Genomic DNA, 19,734 nt, shown 5'->3' with positions numbered 1-19,734 from the left:
TTCCCATCCAAAAAAAACCATTCCCCATTTTCCTGGTTCTTGCACTGGACAAGTGGAAAACTATTTATAGCTTGATTCCCACCCCCTGCTCACATTGAAGACTTTCTTCCTCCACATACATGACCTCAAATGCTGTTTTAAAATGCTTGCTAAATGCTGGTCCTCAATCTTAAAGAAACAAACTGTGGAGCTACAGCAGTCCCAACAGTCTCCCTACCGGTTCAGAAGAGATTCCTCAAGACCCAGTTACATAAAGCATCCTTGAACATCCCAGCAGCTTTGTTAAAACCTAGCTAGCGTCTCCAAGAGAGTAAATCCCTAAATGAAGACTCACCACATGTGCCTGAAATGAGGTGCCTAATCCAGCAGAAGTGGCTACATTCCCATCATAAACCTGCCTACCTTTCATCCCCGCTAGCATTAAGCATGCAGGATATCCATGATTTCTGGAGTTACCAATTCCCCAGTGCCAACAGCCTCTGGTGCCCTGCAGGGACGAGACATCTGACTTCCAGAAGTAACACTCTACTGGAAACCCCTGGAGATTTAACCACTAACACGTGAGAAGTTTGCTGTCATCACTAATTGGAATGCAGATGTCACAAAGGTCAGTTTAATTAGAAAACGATACTAACCACAGTCATCTTACAACTTGTAACTTCAGGTCACCAGAGGGATGCACAGGCACCAGCCCACTAGGAGCAGATGCTCCACATGCATCCGAATGCTGCCTCCAAGAAAGAAACGGAGGAGCTCTGCAAGTCCTAAGGCAATACTAGCTTCCTAATGAACCACCGCAACGATAAAGGGAAACGCTTACACTGCTGAGCAGTTTGGTGAAAAGAGCGAGTGTGTGTCTTAGGAACAGCGTTAATTGTTCCTAGTCGAGTATGACATTAATACTAATTTCATATCAATTAGCATTCTTCTTCCCCCTGGTTTTTCAGCTTCTTGACCAAGAATCAGCTTGGTGGCCCTTTTTATTGGGCAAATAGTAAGTTTCAGAATCCATTTTCCCAGAGAAAATCATCCTGACTTTATGTAAAACACTCATAAACAAATTTCAGACAGAAGAAATTATTCAGATTTAGCGAACAGATGTCAAGCCTATTTGCAATTAATACAGCCCACTTCCATACAATCAGACTGTTTAAAATGCTTGCAACAAGGCTTGAAAGTTGAAATGCAAATGTGTCTGGTTTTACCAAGAATTAATAAAATTTGTAGAAGAACGTTTCATATTTTTATAGGAAAGATCTAAAAATCTAGGCATCTGTACAATTGTATGAATAGAATTTATCATCGGAAAGTTTTCAAGATAACATGAAAACAAGAACTCGTGATTTCTGAAATGAGCTTTGGTTTGGCAGAAACAGTTTTTCAAGTTGAGTTAGTTACACATATCATTATGCTTTAGAAACAGCTTAAAATATAGAAAACTATTCATTATTTGTAAAAATATTTACCCAATGTTCCTAACTTGTACAGCACTGCTTTCATATAGCTTTACAAACACTGGGGAGACAGAGGATACTTAAAGACCAAGACAAGAGAATAAGTTTCTGTGTCCGACTTGCTAGCTACGTGACCCTAAAGAAGTCATATCTGTCATTGAAAAAATAGGGCTAATATTTGCTGTTCTGTAAAATATGTAAAATATGTCAAACAAATGAATTGTATTCAGAAATTGGTAGCTTCACACTGAAAAAGTATTCTAAAATTCGGTAGCAGAAACAAGGTATGTGAAACAATCATACATTATCTTACTAGAAAAAATAAGGTATTATCTAAGAATACACCTATACAACTAACCATTTAATACAAGCAAAAATCAAGGTATTTTTAGGTATTTTTCATTAATTAAAATCGATTTATGTTTACTTAACATATGAAATGAGGTTCATCTACTTATATAGATCCTGGCATTTGACCAACAAAATCTCACAAAAACCTTAAGGAGTCCTCAGTTCCCTCTGCTGCTGCTGGAAATTAATTTTGCATAACACTTATTAAAGCTGATATAATTCCATGTTTAGTCTTTTTTATGCATAGTGTGATTAAAAGATAAATTGAAAAATCACTAGTGAAGATTGGGATTAAACAGCACCTTGAAATGATAAACTGCTTTTAAAATCAGTTGAGGATTTCACACAGCTCTGAAAGATTTCAATTATTTATGTGTTTGGTCTGTGTAGCATAAATCCAGACTAATGAGGTACAATTGCTGTGTATAAATCTAAAACATAAAAAACTCCTTATTGTCTGGAGAAAACAGTAATCTCAAAGGACTAGGAGGCAGCAACCTTTCAAGGCACAGCATTTGCGCTGCTGGGAATAGTTTTTTCTTTTTTTTTTTTTTTTCTTTTTTCTTTGCTTAAAGTTCTCAGCTAATGTGAAGCTGCACCCTGTCTAGGGAGAGCCCAGCTTAATACAAAGGTTACTAGCCATAAGACTTAGACCAGCAGCTCACACCACTGATAATTATTCCTCTTGAAACACTGGATGAATCGAAGACTCTTAAAGTCACAGCTCTACAGATAAGGACATAAATTGATTTCCATGTGTACATAAAGTTGTACCTCAATCAGTTTGGGGCTGAAACTTTCCTTATTAGATCTTTTTTTCCTAAAGATAATTTGTTTGGCAATGCCTCCAGTTATTCTTAAGTTGCAAAGAATCTCAAAAGCACACCGTTCTTCCTCCCCACCTCCTTCCAATAATTTGCACATTCTTAAAATATGCACGCTGTTTACCACGCCTTTGACAATGACTACATGTGTTTCTCATAAACTGAATGACTGCATTTAAAGACATCTTGGCATAACAAATAGATAACCTCTACATCCAAGATCTTTACAAGCAATGGCAGGTATGATATGAACAGTCCAAGAATGAAACTGGTTGAGATCACAGAGTTACTTAATTAACTCTGAGCAAACACTACGGTTGTGAAATACTCTTCAACAAAACAAGCATTATCTGAATCCTTTGGTGTTGTGGTAAACCGCTCTGCTGTAAGGGAGTAACTCCAAATCTAACTTGGGATGAGTTCAGAGTGAGAAATCACAAGTACTGAAGAAACCTCCCTTCTTCTGGGGGAGGTACTCTTCACACTGCCCATCCTGCAGCACCTTTCGCTGAATGATTTGTGGCTGAAAACAGCAAAAGCTTTTGTAGCAGTCAGGGCCAGATGGAAAGAGCCATATTGGCAGCATCAACTGAGACAGATGGGAGAGAGGGAAAACCTGCCTAAAAGAAAAAACGATAAACCCATCACACAATCACATGCAAAAATACTTTAAAAACAGTCTTTCTGATCTCTGATCCAAGGAAAATATGCATGCCACTGGTTCAACACAGGGCTGCTGTCTTGTAGCAACAATAGTGTCCTTGATTTAGATACCAACTGTAACATGGAATTCAGCAAGTCATTACTGATTGCAAATGGTGCTTCTTTCACAGCACCCTTCCAACACACCTTGTTCCTAACCAGTTATATCCAAGAAGATTTACATAATTTCCTAATCGTGCCCAAATCTTGAGAAGTATCACATATTTTCTGACCTCAAAAAGCCATCAGAATTGGAAGGCACTCGCTAGGTGCAAAGAGGAACCTGAGAAAATGCAAATGGTTTCCAAGCAAGGAAGTAAAAACCAAGCATCTTTCTACAGTGAAATAGTTAAATATAAAGTCAGCTTAGCAGCAAATGCAAAAGCTTCCACGACTTAGAGCTTCTTAAGACTGCACTGATGAATTCAATTCTTTTATGGAATATGTTGTTCCACTTGGTGAATCCAACAATTGCAGATTAAATGTTTTAATTCCAGTGGAAGCCAGCTGTTTGTTTTAACCTCTGACTCAGTTAATCTCTTGCAAATTTTGGGCTGTTCAAAGAAAGTTAATAATGGAATGTTAGAGAGTTGATTAATAAGAACAACAAAACCACAGTTATACTTACTATAGAAAAGTGAACAAAAACCTTGAAAAATACAGGCAACATCTAAAAATAATAGGGCATTCAAATTAACAAACTCTATAAATAGTATAAAATCTATTGACTCAACAAATCCGTTTTGGCAGAATATCTGAGTTTTAGATTCATGTTACCATTTAATTGGAAACAAGAACTATACTTACATACACATTATACCCAAGCCTTCTGTAATAGCCTGGATGAAAAAAGGAAAATGTAAGAGGAAGTGCCATGAAAAATCTGAGATGGAAAAGACTGATTTGGTCCCAATTCTTAACAGGGATATAGAATATTTTCTATTTTTATTTAAAAGTTTGCAAAAGATGAGACTTCTGCCTGTCATCTTACTAGAGGAGAATCAGCTTCTAACTGCCATGCTATTAAGACCTCAACAGACTCTACTTCTGTGATGATGTCCTAGAGTAAAGAACTTTAAAGACTCCTTTCTAGCTATAAGCACAACAGCTGCCCATGAAAATTGATGTGAACAATAGGCTCTTCTGGAATGAAATCTTGCTTGGTCAGGCAGAAATAAGTCGAATGTATTGGACTTGTTTATCTATAATCCGGCCTTTACTGCTCATTTACTTCAAAGGCAAATTCTTGACTTCATCATAAAACAGAAATTCACTGAACCAAGATCAATTTGAACAAATTTAAATCATATTGGTTTCCTTTTTCTTTCTCTTCCTCCCACTTTTTTTCTTCTTAATTATCATGATTAAGACAGTCATTGTCAAGACTGCTGAAAAACACAGCACATATTTGAGTTTGCGTTCGTATTTCTACAATCATATTTAACAATAAAATGTAATAGATCTGATGTTTAAATGCAAAATTCTTTTTGTCATCTATTTGCCTAAGAGAAAAGAAAAGTCTTATGCTGCTGGCACAAATGAAGAACAGTGTTTTTCTGGGAAAAAAATAATCTTTAATAACCTGCATTTTAGAAACACTAATTAAATCCCTTAAGAAATCCATTTTAAGAGATTAAATGATCCAACTTACCAGAAGCATTGCAGAGGTCCCATTTGGCCGGGATAGCTGGATAGTCATTTCAGGGAACATCCTATCAATGCGATTGATCACATCATCGACGTATCTACCAAACAAAGCAACACAACATAATTAACACGCACAAGCTCCTGGGCACAGACCCACAGATTATTACTCCTTTTTAATAATGTCCACAGGACTTCAAATTATTTCTCTTTGATACATATGTATTTTTTTAAAAAGCAATTAAAAGACTTACTGATAAAAGGAAGCACACCAGAGCCCGATGTTGTTTTGAAAATTAATTACTCTGCCTTTAAAAACATGTGTTTGCTTGATTTTTGTCCAAATCTGTCAGCCTTAAATTCCTGCTATCATATTCCTATACTTTTGCTTCAGGGGGGCGTCAGAGGATACATTATCAATATTAATCTTTCAGCATAGAAATTCATAGGTTATTACCTCCTTACCCCCTCCTTGAGTCTTCTAACTATTCTTAGTGGTTTGTTTCCTGAATCTTTCCAATTACAGTTTATTATTACAATTCATTTTCCAATTCACTTATACAGCACTGGTGACTGAAATTGGCTGGCACGTTCTGGGGGTGACCACATGCAGGGGCACGATGACATCCCTTCTGCAGGGCATAAACCCTCTGCCTCTGTTCGGGCAGGCCCGGCCTAGTGCCCACAAATCTGCCTTGGGTACCCGGTGCTGCGAGCAGACCCCACACCCACTGACGGTGAAAGCTTCCTTGCAGACTCCTCATTTCCCAGGCCACAGCATCTCATCTCATGTGCACGTCTCATGTCCTTTAGCCATTCCTTTGGACATGTTGAAATGCATACTACCTGCCTCAGCAAAGTTTACCACACAGTCAATACCGTGCTGTAAGCTGATCTGTCCTCCTTTACCACTTCCAGTTCCCCTTGCCCTTGCATCGCCTACATGATGTATCAGGGATGTTTCTCTGCTTCCTCTTTGGCCACTAATAGAAACACTCAAGAGTGCAGGGCTGAGTGCTGCTCTCTGCCACCTTCAGAGACTGTCCCACATTTCCAGACAGGTGAGGGAACAACGTGCCATCCTCTGGAAACCAGCATGGGAGTCAGAACTGAGAACCAAAACGTGAAGCAGCAAACGGCAGGGACAGGAGGAGGCACCCACGAGGCCTACCGAGATGTCAGCTCTTTACAAAATGATCTCCGAGAGGCTGCAGACCCTGCAGTGCTCGATCCAGTACTGACCATGAGAGCTGCCCACCACAGACCAGACAAAAACACCTCTACAGAGAAGGGAAACGGCCCTGACAGCTCCACTGTAAAGCAGCTGTAATGTGACATGGGAAGAGCTGGAGCGGGGCTCTGTCAGTACATGGGAGAAGGGAAGATGGCAAAATACATACAAAATGAAATACTGTATGAGGAAAAAACAAGGTATCTTGCCTGACCTTAGATACAGATGAACTACGAGCATAGGTGGATGCTGCACATACATATTCAAACAAAAATACACAGCATTTTAAACAGCGTGAGTCTGGATATTTAAATATGTGTTTTTGTTTAAAAGAAAAGTATTTCTGCAAAACATTCTTAAACTGAGCCAAATATCCTTTACTATGCAACAGGTGAGTCTGCAAATGTTTGGAACAGAACACCTGGCAGTATTTGTCAGGGAAACTCCCTATGGGATTTTTTCCCCATCAAAGTTACAGGACACCAAGATCAAGGGTTTGTAGATGAGCTTACTCACAGGAGTCACTGAAGGATAAAACCCAACAAGAAACTGCCATTCTGAAACCTGAAAAGTTCTTACACCTTTTCAAAACAGGGAGATGCCACACTTCCCAGCTCTGTAAGAGATCGGTCAGGAGGGGCACTACTGACACTAACATCTTGTGTATTTACCAACTCTGCCGCTTGATCACAGAACAGTGAATGCATTTATTTACAAACTACTTTCATGCTAGCTCACATATGTGTTCTGATAAAAGACTTTGGAAAATTAGTTGCCCTAGTTAAATCCACAATAAAACTGAAAAATCTAATTATTTCCCTTTAACCTGCTTAGATGAAGGCAAAAAATCTTGAATTGTTGCTCTTCAAAGTTACTCAGGTCTGATGTTAGTTCCTGGGGAAAAAAAAAAGTCCCCTGTCCCCCCAAGCCCCTCAGTCAGGTGCTACCATCTGTTTATCTGTTTGTTATTTTGCAAGGGATTAAAAATCACCACCAAGAAAATACATATATGTATATATATAAATATACATACACACATGTATAATGTATCAGTCAAGAAAGTCATACATACACAGCTGGTAAAATCAGTCCATTTTTAAAATATAACAAAAGAGTGGAATTAGTTACGCCAATTTTGCATAAAAACCTTAATCCGCCTTTCCAGTTGTGCAGAAAAAAGTTTCCCTGTTCATTTGAATGACTCATTAACAGCTTGCTTGCTAGTAAGCCTTCAAAATATCCATAAGCCAAGAACTGCCATAGCATGGTGAAAGAGGAGGCATGTAAATGCTTCAGAATGAATAATCTACACATCATCAGCACACACCTATTTTTAAACATTACTGAATCCCATACTTTTTTTTTTTTTAATGCACTATGAGAGTTTATGCTACTTTGTAAATGCAATTACTGCAGGCTTAGCAAATAAATTAAGCTAGCACTTGTGTGTGAATAGAGATGAGTGACTGAGAAGCAGGCAAAAAGAAATACTGCATTTCTTAATTAGTATATGGTTAGAAATGTGCCTCATAGCCTGGGACAGTCTAACTCAAATTACTGCATAATTTACATTTTCTAATTTTCTGAGGTTAGGGTGATAATAAGTTAAACACAAAGAAAATACAAAAAGTTGTACATCATAAAACAAGGGCTCTTTGCACGCTGACAAAGACGATACACATTAAGGAAGAAAAATTCAAGTAATTTTAAATTGTATAAACAGTTGGATTTGGGCATTTAATCTGCTTGCGTCTTTTTGAAAAAAAAACAAACAGTGGACATGCACATTTATCCTTTGAAAATGTGATCCAGGCTGGTTGGAGGTAAGCAATTCTTCAACTCTTAGACCTGATTATTTTTAAATGTAAAACTTCTCTTGACTGCGTGCATTAAAACTTGACTCAAACTCAACAATCATCTTGTGCTACCTGAGCAGCAGAAGAAAAAGCCATCATTTTTCTTTCAGAAATGAGTGGTGTAAGGCAGAACAGGGAATTAATTCCATGCTTGTGAAAAGTCCTAACTAAAATCAGGCATAAAGCTAACCACTTGTGGAAAACCTAGAAGATCTAGAAATCTTCTGAAGACTGCTGTTTGTGTTAATTCCATGTTAAGGTTTTCCAAAAGCTGGTTAGTAACATACTTTGCATTTAGAAGCCTGTTAATTTTGTAATACTCTTCATAGGTCAGTTGACACCCTCCCCTAAACCCCAACCCTCCAAAAAAAAAAAAAAAACCACAAGCAAACAACCAAAAAAAAAAAAAGACATCAGGGCTTCCTGAGGACTCATCAGAACAGAAGGATTCTTCAGAGGTTCACATAAAATTACTAAATTAGCCTGACTACATGACGGCCTCAAATATAAAATGACAAACAACCTAATCTAAAGCAAAATTCTTCTAGAGAGATGCCCTTCAGAGAGGACATCTGGTAAAACATCTTGTGAAAGGATGGGTATGATAAGTCAGATGCAGCACAGCAACATAGCAGCATAGCTGGTGACGATCTTAGGGAAAACTGAAGAACATATGACAAAGACAAGATAAAGAGCACTCCTGAGGCTGTCTGGAAAAAGGGTCAGAGAAAAAGCTGCTGTCTGGAACTTATTTTGCAGAGCTGAAATACATTAATTTCGTGCCAAAATAAGCAAGTCGCAATTTACACATCTCAATCCAGTATGTTACAGCTCAAAAATACAATGGCTCCTATTTATGTTATAGGATTTCTTATATAGTATCAGGAAGCATACCACTTAAGGATGGAGAAAAGTGTCGTTTTACTTCTGCAGTAAGCACCTTTAACTTTTAATGTATTTACCGTGTCTCATTTTTCTCCTGCTTCAATAGATGCTGGTTGGAATGAGCATTTCAAGACACAGAAATAGTAACACAAAGCAGGGGAAAGCCAATGGAAATAAATTTGCTGTAATATTAGGCATATATGCATCTGAAGAAAAAAAAAAACACGCGGAACTCTTAGAATTAAAAATGAACTGAAATTATAAGGCAATAATTTCCTCTTCTGCCCTCAAACAAGCATTGTTCCACCTACAAAGGATTGAAAAGAGAGTCTGGAGAGACAATGGAGAGACAAACCCCTTCCCACAGCTTCTCTGTCATGCAAAGGATGCTCCAACAGGTCTGAAGACAGACTGCAAAAGACCATGTGCAGGAGTTCATGCATTCAATTACAGCATAGTATTTTAATTCTTTATAGACCCAATTTCATCTTGCTTATTCCTTGAGGCCTCAAAAAACCTAACTTTAAGACCCTCGGTTAGTCCCATTCTATTCAAAAGAGCTTCAAGCAACTTGAGCAGTAACTGAGCCCTAATCCAGATGGCGACACAGCCCAGTCCGTAAGGAACAGCAGACAAGACCAATGAGACTTCCGATCATTAAATCGTATCAAATACTAAACCAATTTTGTTAATGTAATTTTACAAGTCAGAGGGAGGATTTTTAAAGAAGCTTTAATAGCTGCCTTGTAACAACTTCCCTCTCCCATTTTTTCATCCTTCTCTCCCTCATGCCACAGATTCATGACTTTTAAAGAGGTTTCAAAATTATATTTTTGACAGAAAATCTTTATTTTAAAAATGATAAATAGTAACACTCGGGGGTATGCATCCGAATGTGCAACAGAACCTGTCCAGTAAGATCAGACATAACATCAGATGCTCTCTAAGGCTGTCAAAGCTACAAATCGTTATTTTCATTTTCATGTAGTAGGATACTGTTTGGTACAAACGTGCTACGGTAACACTGCAAAAGTCAAATCTAACAATCTACTTCACAAACACCAGAAAGACTAGAATTAATTCAAAATGCTGTACTCCAAATGCATTTGTTTTTGTTACGAACATGCAGACAAACAACACTATCATAAAGCAACAGAGATACTCTGAAAATTTCTCAGCAGTTTTGCCAATAAGGACGCATATGAACCCTTTAGTCCATATTACAAGAATAATGCCTGGAAAAACTGGAAGAAACTTTGGAAGCCAGCTATAAAATACCGACTAAAATGGAGTAATTAGTTATGCAAAACGCTAAGCAAGATGTTTCATACAGAAACATCAGGCTGACAACACAGAAATAATTCAGGAACCATCTTTGTAGATAAACACTCTTTGATTCCCTCCTAGAACTTCCGTAAGACAATAATACGAAAAACTAATTCATTATAAATACCTTTCAGTTCTATACTGGACAGATGGCTTAGTTCTCTAATGTGACCTCCTTCTCTCTTCTTTTTATTTTTTTCTTTATTTTCATTTTTACTGGATTAGATCCAGTGATCCAACGTTAGCGTGACGTTTAGCAGCTTCGGCAAGATTTAAATAGCATTTATCCCACACAGTGTTTCACTTGCATGCTGTTCATTTTTTTTTCCACTCAACAGTACAGTTAAAAAATTAGAAATATAGGTATTAATAATTTTTGGAGGAGGTCTTCCAGAAAAAAGAAAATTTTGTTAAATTATTTTAGATAGAGATAGAAACAGACAGATGTTTGTAATACTTTGGAGCTTAATCTTTCCTTATACAGTCAGTGAAAACCCACACATGAAATGAAGAGATGCTCCAATTCTGTTGAATCTGTGATTCATGGTATTCTGGACAGCAAAAGGGGAAACTCTCCACACATTCTCTCTCTTACTAGCACAGTATTTACTTGCTCCCAGATTCTGGGGAGGGCTTTTAGTTACTATTTTCATCACAGCTAATAGCTTCTTTTTATATAACTGATTTTTCAGAAATATGGGCTGGTGCTGCAAGCTTTTGCTAGTGTATGTAGTGTTCACTAATAAAGACTTTGGTGCAAAGAGCCTGCTTCCACTCCGCTACGACCAATGGCACAACTATTTTTTTCAGAACTAGGCTGAATAATCAACTGAAAGCTTTTAACAGTGGCAGGATTTTAAATATCCGAGGTTTTATAGAGAGAATAAATAGCTTTCAGAAAATCTGATTAGAGAAATATTATATTTTAAAACATACTGTCACAGTTCTAGCGTGATTTATTAACCACAGAATTAAAGTTTTAATTTGATTCAGCTACCTGCTGAGCCAATCTCTGCAGGTAGCAAATTCAAGTTGATGGAAGGCTTTTGAGCAGCATCAATTAACAATAGTTATTAAAACAGTGACCTCTGCCAGCTTTTGTGAAATGACACTTCCTGCTTGGATAGGCAATGAAGAGCATGAAAAGAAATTCAACAACTCTCACGCTGAGAAAGCACCTTCAAGTCTCAAGACATTAGATTAGACAGCTGTCACAAGCTGTAATATCTGTACATCAAACTTGGAAGTCTCTGCTTCTTTCCCCAAATTCCACAGTTTTGTCGATTTGTTGTTATTTCGGGCCATTGCTCTTCTGTATAGAACCTCTTTAAAAATGCTCGTGTTTCCTGACCTCAGTACTAAAGTCATTTGCCTGTTTTGACCAACTTCTCCCCCAGCTATAAACTTCCTTGCCAGGCTGTCTTGTCTTACAGCCGTACCACTGCCCTCCTGACCTTTCTGAACAAACTGCTGCAGTGGTTTCCTCTTTCTTCTCTCATCCAAATTCAAAGTTTCTGTTGGTGGAAGACTTCAGCCAGGCTCCTCACAACAGCTCATGGTGCTTCCTTCTGTTCCTTTGTCATCTGCGCACTAACTCATTCTTCCGCTTCTCCTTTAATGCCTCCGTTCCTGCTGTGAAATCTTTATTCATGATACGCCGTAAAGCAAAAATATTACCTTATTCAACTAACAAACTTCGAAGTACCACGAGGTAGACTGAGGGCAGAAGAGGCAAACTTGGAACTCAAGTTGCATACAGCTCCTCAGGCTGGGGGCTACAACATACAGCAAGCACGAGGGAGTTCTGGCACCGGAACGTCTTGGTAGTGTGACTCCACGGGTGTGGGAAGAAGCAAGCCAGAATGTGCGGATTGGAAGGAGCAAATTTGCTAAGATATCCTGGACCACAATTCATCCCCAGCCCAGCATGGAGAAGTGAGACAACATGCATCTGAAATCTGAAAGATTCAGCTCCAAACCCCAGAGAAGGCAGCTTTCCACTTATTCCAGCAAGATAGTTTGTTTTCCACTTTGCTAGCAGTCTTATTTTGGTCATAAAGGAATTACGTTTCATTATTGAGTGGATGCAAAAGATTAACTTCTGTGCCTAAATAGTCTAAAAGTGTTTACATATAAACACAGGGTGGTCTGCTTCAAAAGCATATGCACGTATAGCTGTACCAAACACTTAGCCATCTGCACTTCTCACTCACAAAAGGCCAAACTGGTACAGCACTTAAGAACGCATGCTGAGTAGTTTGGACAGTTCTCTAGAAGCCAAGACAGAGTGTTTAAGGGTTGGACTCACAAAGGCATTCAGAAACCTGAGGCTGTGATTCAACAACCTTCAGTCTTCAGCACCAATAGTGACATAAGGCACTGACACATCCCAGCCCCCTCAGTTGTGCTGGGAGAGCTGGATCAGAGAGCTGATCTGGCTTAAAAAATAGATAAAATAAAATAAATGTATTAAACGTAAACCAGTTTCATGATTCAACTCACTATGTGGCTGTGCACACCGTGTGCCAGCACAATCCCTGCAAGGACCAAACCTCATGGGACAGGAATGCTGTGCATTGGTGTCATTCTATTACAGCAATGAAATATTGTTTTACGGTAAAATGCGTTATTTATACTACATTGTTTATTCAACAAACACAGTTCTGCATTCTTCAGTACCACTGTGAATCCACTGATAGGTGACATGGTGCAAACACGTAAGGAACTTCCTCAAAGGTATGAGTTGACAGTGATACTACAAATGCACACGAGTTCTCATGCTGAATGCTTATGAAATGCAAACCTGCCCTTACATCAGTCTCCAGACATCTACATGCTTAATAAGAAAAAGTGTGTTTTCAGATTGCGGTAATCAGTGCATAGTTTGTTTTTTTTGTTTGTTTTTTTTTTTTTTTTAAGACAGAGCAAAAAGACTTCTCTTCGCAACATCAAATTCCAGTATACCATCTTAAATAGCATAACTTTAATTTGGAAAGCTTCAAGTTACAAATCGAGACCTTGCAGTCAAATTCCCATAGACATTTCTCTACGCAGTTAAAATAGCTTTCTTGGTGCTTATATGGAACATTCTTCAAAATGCCTTAAATTCACAGTAGTAATCATGAGATGAATATGGATATTACAATGTGTGAATGCTGGTTAACAAAATAAGCATGCATCTACTTTACAGTCATCATCAGAATCTTGTCTGAGCTTGTTACTAGACCGTATGCTTTATGAAAAACATCATTAACTCCTTTATATGTACCTCTAGAGGAAAAACAGCCCTCCCTAACTATGCAACATCAGTAATAATAGAATTGCAGAAGCAATACTTCACAGCATACATATATTGTTTTTATTTCCACTTGTTTGAGAAACTAGATGTTGCTCAACAACCAACACTAAATGCCAACAACAGTAATTTTCAGAGGCCTGGATTAGAATCAGGATCGCTATATAAGCATTTATCTACAAAAATGGTTCTTATGTTATTTCTAACTTGTTAAGCAATTTGTGCCCCACCTAATAAGCTAAATTTGAGCATGCACACGCAAGTTTCCATACAGTAAAGCCATGCCAAATGTCCTCAGGAGAAATTCAGAGAAACGACCCTTCCTGCACTGGCATGTCAATCAGACAGTGAGGGAGAGAGAAACACGAGTAGGTTGAGACATGCTGATGTAAAACCAGTAAACACCAGGCAGTGCTTTGACAAAATCTTCAAAGTAATGCATCATGTTCAGTCCTGTTCAGGACTGCTCAGGATCCTAAACAAAGTAAATGGGGCTCCCTGCAGATGGCAAAGGTCCAGTTGTTTGGGCTGTGTGATGGGATCCTGATATTCTATGCTGTCATTCCTCTTCCAAAGCTGGAATTCAGAGTTTTATAACACATTATTTTCAGCTCTGCTATTGAAGAATTATTTCAACAGCAATTTCTTCGCACTTTTCGTGCTTTATTTCTCCCTCAACAGAGTAGAAATCACAGTACTTACCTCCTTTTATTTAAGGCAACAGATAATGCATGATACCTATTATGTATTCTATACATATCAAAACTAGTGAGATTTTACTTTTGGGTTGAGAGATTGGTGAATAAGAAACATGATATGTTTTACAAAATTAGACCTTTTTTTTTGCCCTGTATTTGACCATACACGAGCACTACTGGAAGAAGGAGATCTTACTGATCATTTGTTAGGTGCACCCAGTCCCAGAACTTACCGAAGGCAACAAAGATTGCACAGGGTAAGAGGAAGGGAAGATCAAGGATATAAACCTCCGGGAAATGTCTAACAGTATCAAAACATGATCAAAAGCACTCTCCTTTCCTAAGACAGGTTTTGTTTATATCACTTTAGTTACCAAAGCCCTGACATTTTCTGCTTTAAACGAAGTATCCCCTACTTAAATCCCATTCTGACCTTATGCAGGCAGTACCACGTGGTTTTAAAACAGGCTTTACATTCAGAATGGCTCAGTGCTCTGAAAATCTGTCTCGGTAGAATTTCTCTTCCTTACCATATGTTTTTCTTTTAGTTTTGGCTAAAAACAGAGCCATTTATTGTCTCTGCCTTGTCAGCATCTAATGCAGGCAGCAGCACGTGTATCAGAGCTTCAGCCTTCATTTATGAATGCATGTAGGGTGGGCTGTGTGGTTATCCACCCCACCATACCTAACGTATGTTTCATGACTTGATAGAAGCTATCAGAACAAAGATATTCAGCTTTTTCATAGAAAAGTTTTATTCTAGTGCTATTACCTTAAAAACTGTACTGGACTCTAGCTGTATCGTGGAAGCAGATTTCTAAAGCTTGTAAACGTGCTAACATCTACGGATACGAAGATGAACAGAAGTGCCTGAAGGAGCATATTCGTCAAGAGGAAAAGCACAACACCCCCCCCCCCCCAAAAAAAAAAAAAAAAAAACACCAAAAACGTTACAGACATGAAGGCATTAAAAATATGGCTTCTGCAATCTCACTGAAGTCGTGACACACTGCATTGCTAGTTCCTGTAGGATTATATAATTCCTACAGAACAGGGTTTGGGAATACATAATGGGAGCACCAGGAAGCAAAGACTCAAATTTGAGGGCTCACCAACAGACTCCAGACACAGCAGACTGTCCACTTCAAGATCTTTGCGCTTTATTAAAATGATACACTATGGCAAAAAAAAAAAAAAAAAAAAAGCCAAATCCTAATAGCACTATTTCTAAGAGTACTTAGGATACTTGATATCAGCCTTTGAGGACACTTGAGATTCTTCTCTAATTACACAGGCAATTGAAGGTGAAAAATAAACAATAAGAAATCACACTACACATCAGAATAATGAATCACAAATGGCACTGCAACATGCAGTGTGATGTTACTTAGATTATCAGTAACTCAGATTCCATTTTCATGATGACTTCTCAAAAACTAGTAAACAATTTTGAAGAATGCATTATCGATAGGCAGCCACAAACCATTCAGTCATATTAACTGTACCCAACAACTTTGTCTGAGCCTGTGAGGCCATGAAGTCTCCCATTTTTTAAAAGGTCACACACAGACATATTTGTGTCTCACATACACAACACCTCACATACTTAACTGTTTATACTTATTCAAACAAACAAAAATTTTAAAAAAAGTCAAAAAAGCAACAACAGGAAAAAGCCTTGGGAGGTGAAAGGTACAAACAGAAAACCTGTTGCTTCTTCAAATGCCAAGCTAAATATGAGAAGTCCTTGAATACAGAGGCATTAAAAGCTTTAAAAAAAATACCCATGTTTGGTGGCTCATAAACAGTTCTCCATCAGCTGTGTTGATCAGCATTACAAATGCTTGCACACAAATCCAAGGACGCTAACCCCTTGTCTTATTTCCTGCAAATAAACTTGATGAGCGAGCCCTTCCCCAAGCACTTCGGAGTGCAGGATTTTTCAAATTTCAATCTCATGTCAGCACGCTCAGTCTGAGACAGCAAGAATAATTACAGACAGCACAGAGGCACTTCCATTATTGTAAGACGCTGAGTTTTTCTGAAGGCAGGGAACTGAGCATGTTAAAAACGAGCTGGGATGCTCGGCGCACCTGAACTAACACAGCCTCCGAAGCCAAGCAGAGCAGCTGAGTCCCCATCTTCAGCTTGTTTGTTAACATTACCCTCACCCAAACTTTGGACAGCCCAAATCATTTAAGGGGCAGAATGTTACCTGTTACAGCCATAAAACAGCATCTCCAGCAGTGCTCGCCATGAAGCCACAGTCAACCAGACTCACAGCCACCTTTGGAAACCAAGGACCAAATGGATGCACAACTGCAACCCTCTCATTCCTGCCTGTTGGGAACTGACCGCTCATCTGTTTCCCAAATATCATCACCTTCCACCTTTTACAAACACAACAGACAGCCAAACTCCAACTGATTTTCTATAGAGGGGTTAAAAAAAAAAAAAAAGATTAAATACTATAACAAACGATGACTTGTGCAACACAGTGCAATCAATTTATCAAAAACCTTTACCAAAAACCTCTTTTAAGTTTTATGATCATATACTTTTTAAGTTTTCTTAAGGCATTTTCATAATTAATCCTGATTTTTCACTTCAGGATTATGCTTTGACCAAGTATTTCAATCTTCCTCCAGTACTACAGAGATGAAAAATCTCTTAAAACTCAGAGGTTTATCCAAAGTCTCCTTCAAGGTCATCTCTGCACCCCTCTAGCACAAAAGCTGCATATAACAAGTACAATTAGGTATTTATTAATTCAAGACTCTCTTGTACAAACATTTGGAGGAGAGAAGCCCTTCAAAACATTGTTTTCCAGAAGACATGCCTCTCATCACCTTTTCCTCTGTGACTTTTTAAACAAGCTGTTCTCATTCCACAGCAAGTTTCCTTCAGTTGGGATTTTTACAGGGGACATGGAAATGAATTGCATCGCTTCCACTGAAAGTCAGCGGGGTGGAGGATTAATTCCCTTAAGTACTCTGGAAAACGAAATTCTCTTTCAACTCCACCACCACCAGCACAAGTAAACAATGGAGTCTGCTAAAGGAAAGTGCTTATCGTGCCAGTAACCCTTGGGCTTGCCAAACGCAGTCCAGACACCTCAGCGAAGCGACTCTCCAGAATTTCACTGCACCTTCTTGGCTACCTTCCCACTCTTGTAATCAGGTTCTCTCTCATCTGATGTTATTTCCCCTCACACACAAGGATCAGTGTGCAACCACAGCGGAGATCAGAAAGGATTTATGTTCGCTGTGGCTTTTTAAATGCTGGAGTCTGTGCTCTGCCTGTGCTGCTCCACTGTGCTCACCAGGCAGGGCAGAGCTTGAAGTACTTCGTGGGGCTGAAGTCCAGATGGAAGCCAAAAATTACTATGGGAAGCAAACACTGCTCTATTCACAAGTATGTTCTTTTACCTGCACCTCTTTACCTCACCTGCACAGCTTAAAGAGGAAAACACAACCCAGCTTTCCCGCCCAAAACTTCTGAGGTAAAAGAACTCCTTTAGGACGGTTCTCTCCAGTGCTAGCAGGGAGACATTTTCAGCCCATTAAAAAAAATAAATATACCTATTTATGTAAGTATACTAAGAGAGAAAACTGCCTAAGTAAAAAAATAAGGAATGACAATCTCCTTAAGAAAATAAAAACACGAGTATTAAAATTGCTTAGCTTCAAGAACATGGAGCTTGAAAGAGTGTAATATGTAAGGAACATCAAGGTGCTTACCACAGCAAAGAAATTCTGAGATGCTACATAGTTTTTTTTACAGTAAATAGGTAGTGATTACAAAAAAAAAGAGCAGTCTCTGTGCATTGAGGGTCCCTATTAAACAGGCTGCCCACCGTGATGTGAGTGACTGGCCCAACGCGAGCCGGTGCTGGCCAGGATCCCGGCCGGCCCCACGCCAGGCCGCAGGCTGCCAAGTGGCATTTCTGAAGTTGTGCCGCAGAAGGGCCAATAAAGGATTTTGGGCAGGCTCGGAAGACAATACGAGCCTGATCAACCTTTTCTAATCAGCAGCCAAAGCGTCTCGCTTGCCTGTCAATGACAGTGTCTCTCAGCAGGGAGTGGTTTATTATTCTAATACGATGCTCCAGTAAAGAGGGGGTCAGCCATGAATCGCTACCATGAGAAGATTTAATTAGATTTTTACACTGACTAACGACACTTCCTGCACACAGACAAAATTTTAAATATGGAGATAAATGATAATGTATTTTAAGGCAAGGTTACGTTTTGTTTTCTTGTGTTTTAAACATAGTGTTTCTGTTTTGCCTTTTCTGGAGATGGCTGTTCAAATGATACAGTTGTGCTGTCAAGTTTGCATGTTTATTGTGAAAAAAAGTTCAATAATTTAATTATAAACTCCCTAGGCAAATCTTCTAGAGTAGTCCACCTAACAGAGAGCTCTATATTTTCCTACGAAAAGTCTTAAGATGCCACAAACAAAAAGAACACCCAATTAAAAACAAACTGCTTCATCACACAGCAAAAGCTACATAGTAGTTTAATATTAAAGACAGGCATAACATATATCAATATATTACTTTACTGTGGTGTTTTATATATTATTTATATTATTTAATATATATACACTGCATAAAGAAGCCAGTGCAGCTCAGTTATATTAATAAATACAGCTGAAAACTATCTGTATTAGCAGGCAGAACTTCCAGTAAGAGCAACCTGCTATTTTCTGAAAACTGGAGGAAAGCTGAAGACAACCATGTGGGCCAGGGTTGTTATTGCTATTTCAATCATTAGGAAACCATTATCTCAAATTCATGCTGCTACCAGAACACAAGTTCACCTAGTAACATGGCAGCAAATTACAAGATTAATTAGCTAACATGTAGCTACTGAGAGTCAACCAGTTGAAGCTGATGCCCTGCAGAAGCAGATGAAATATTACCAAATGGCATCTATCACCTCAAAGATCGTCCTGCAGTTAGGTTTCTGAACATCAGTAAATTTGCAGATGTTTCATATAGCTCTCCATTCATATCCAATTGGCAAATCACTACTCACTGAACTGATATGTTTCTGTATTTGGCATTTGTTTAAACATTTAATTATTCTTCATTTTTTGCCTACTTACAATCACGTTTTCTGTAAATTCCAAATACAAAAAAAAACTACTGATCTAATAAATCAATCACGTTCTTAATAGCACTTCATAGTTGTTTTGTTGTTGTTGTTGTTTTTGTTTTTTTTTTTTTAAGAAAAAAATATACAATGTAATGCAATCAATGGCTTACATAACTACTTGGCAAAAGACACAATGAGACAAACATTGCACAACATCTCTGAAAAGGAAGCATGAAGATGGGAAAGCTGAAAAAGAAAGCTTGACTGAAAACAAGTCAAATGTAGTTATAGTTACATCCTCAGCTGCGCTACTCAAAGGTTTGCTGCTTTGACTGTCTGTCTGCAACCCATCCCATTATACAGAAA

At 38.4% G+C, this 19,734-nt stretch overlaps 1 protein-coding gene across 1 annotated transcript in view; it reads right to left on the bottom strand.

Moving 5' to 3' along the window:
- MED27 (mediator complex subunit 27) overlaps window positions 1-19,734 on the bottom strand; it is a 93,543-nt gene that overhangs the window by 24,552 nt on the left and 49,257 nt on the right. Inside the window, exon 4 of the mRNA XM_082775647.1 lies at window positions 4,983-5,076. Within this exon, the coding sequence (XP_082631773.1) occupies window positions 4,983-5,076 (94 nt within the window). The remainder of the gene's footprint in view (window positions 1-4,982; window positions 5,077-19,734) is intronic.

The sequence above is a fragment of the Aythya marila genome, assembly GCF_965140915.1.
Source record: "Aythya marila genome assembly, chromosome: 19".
Lineage (NCBI taxonomy): Eukaryota > Metazoa > Chordata > Aves > Anseriformes > Anatidae > Aythya > Aythya marila.
Note: the sequence above shows the minus strand (reverse complement) of the source record. Positions and strands in the feature narration are given on the sequence as shown.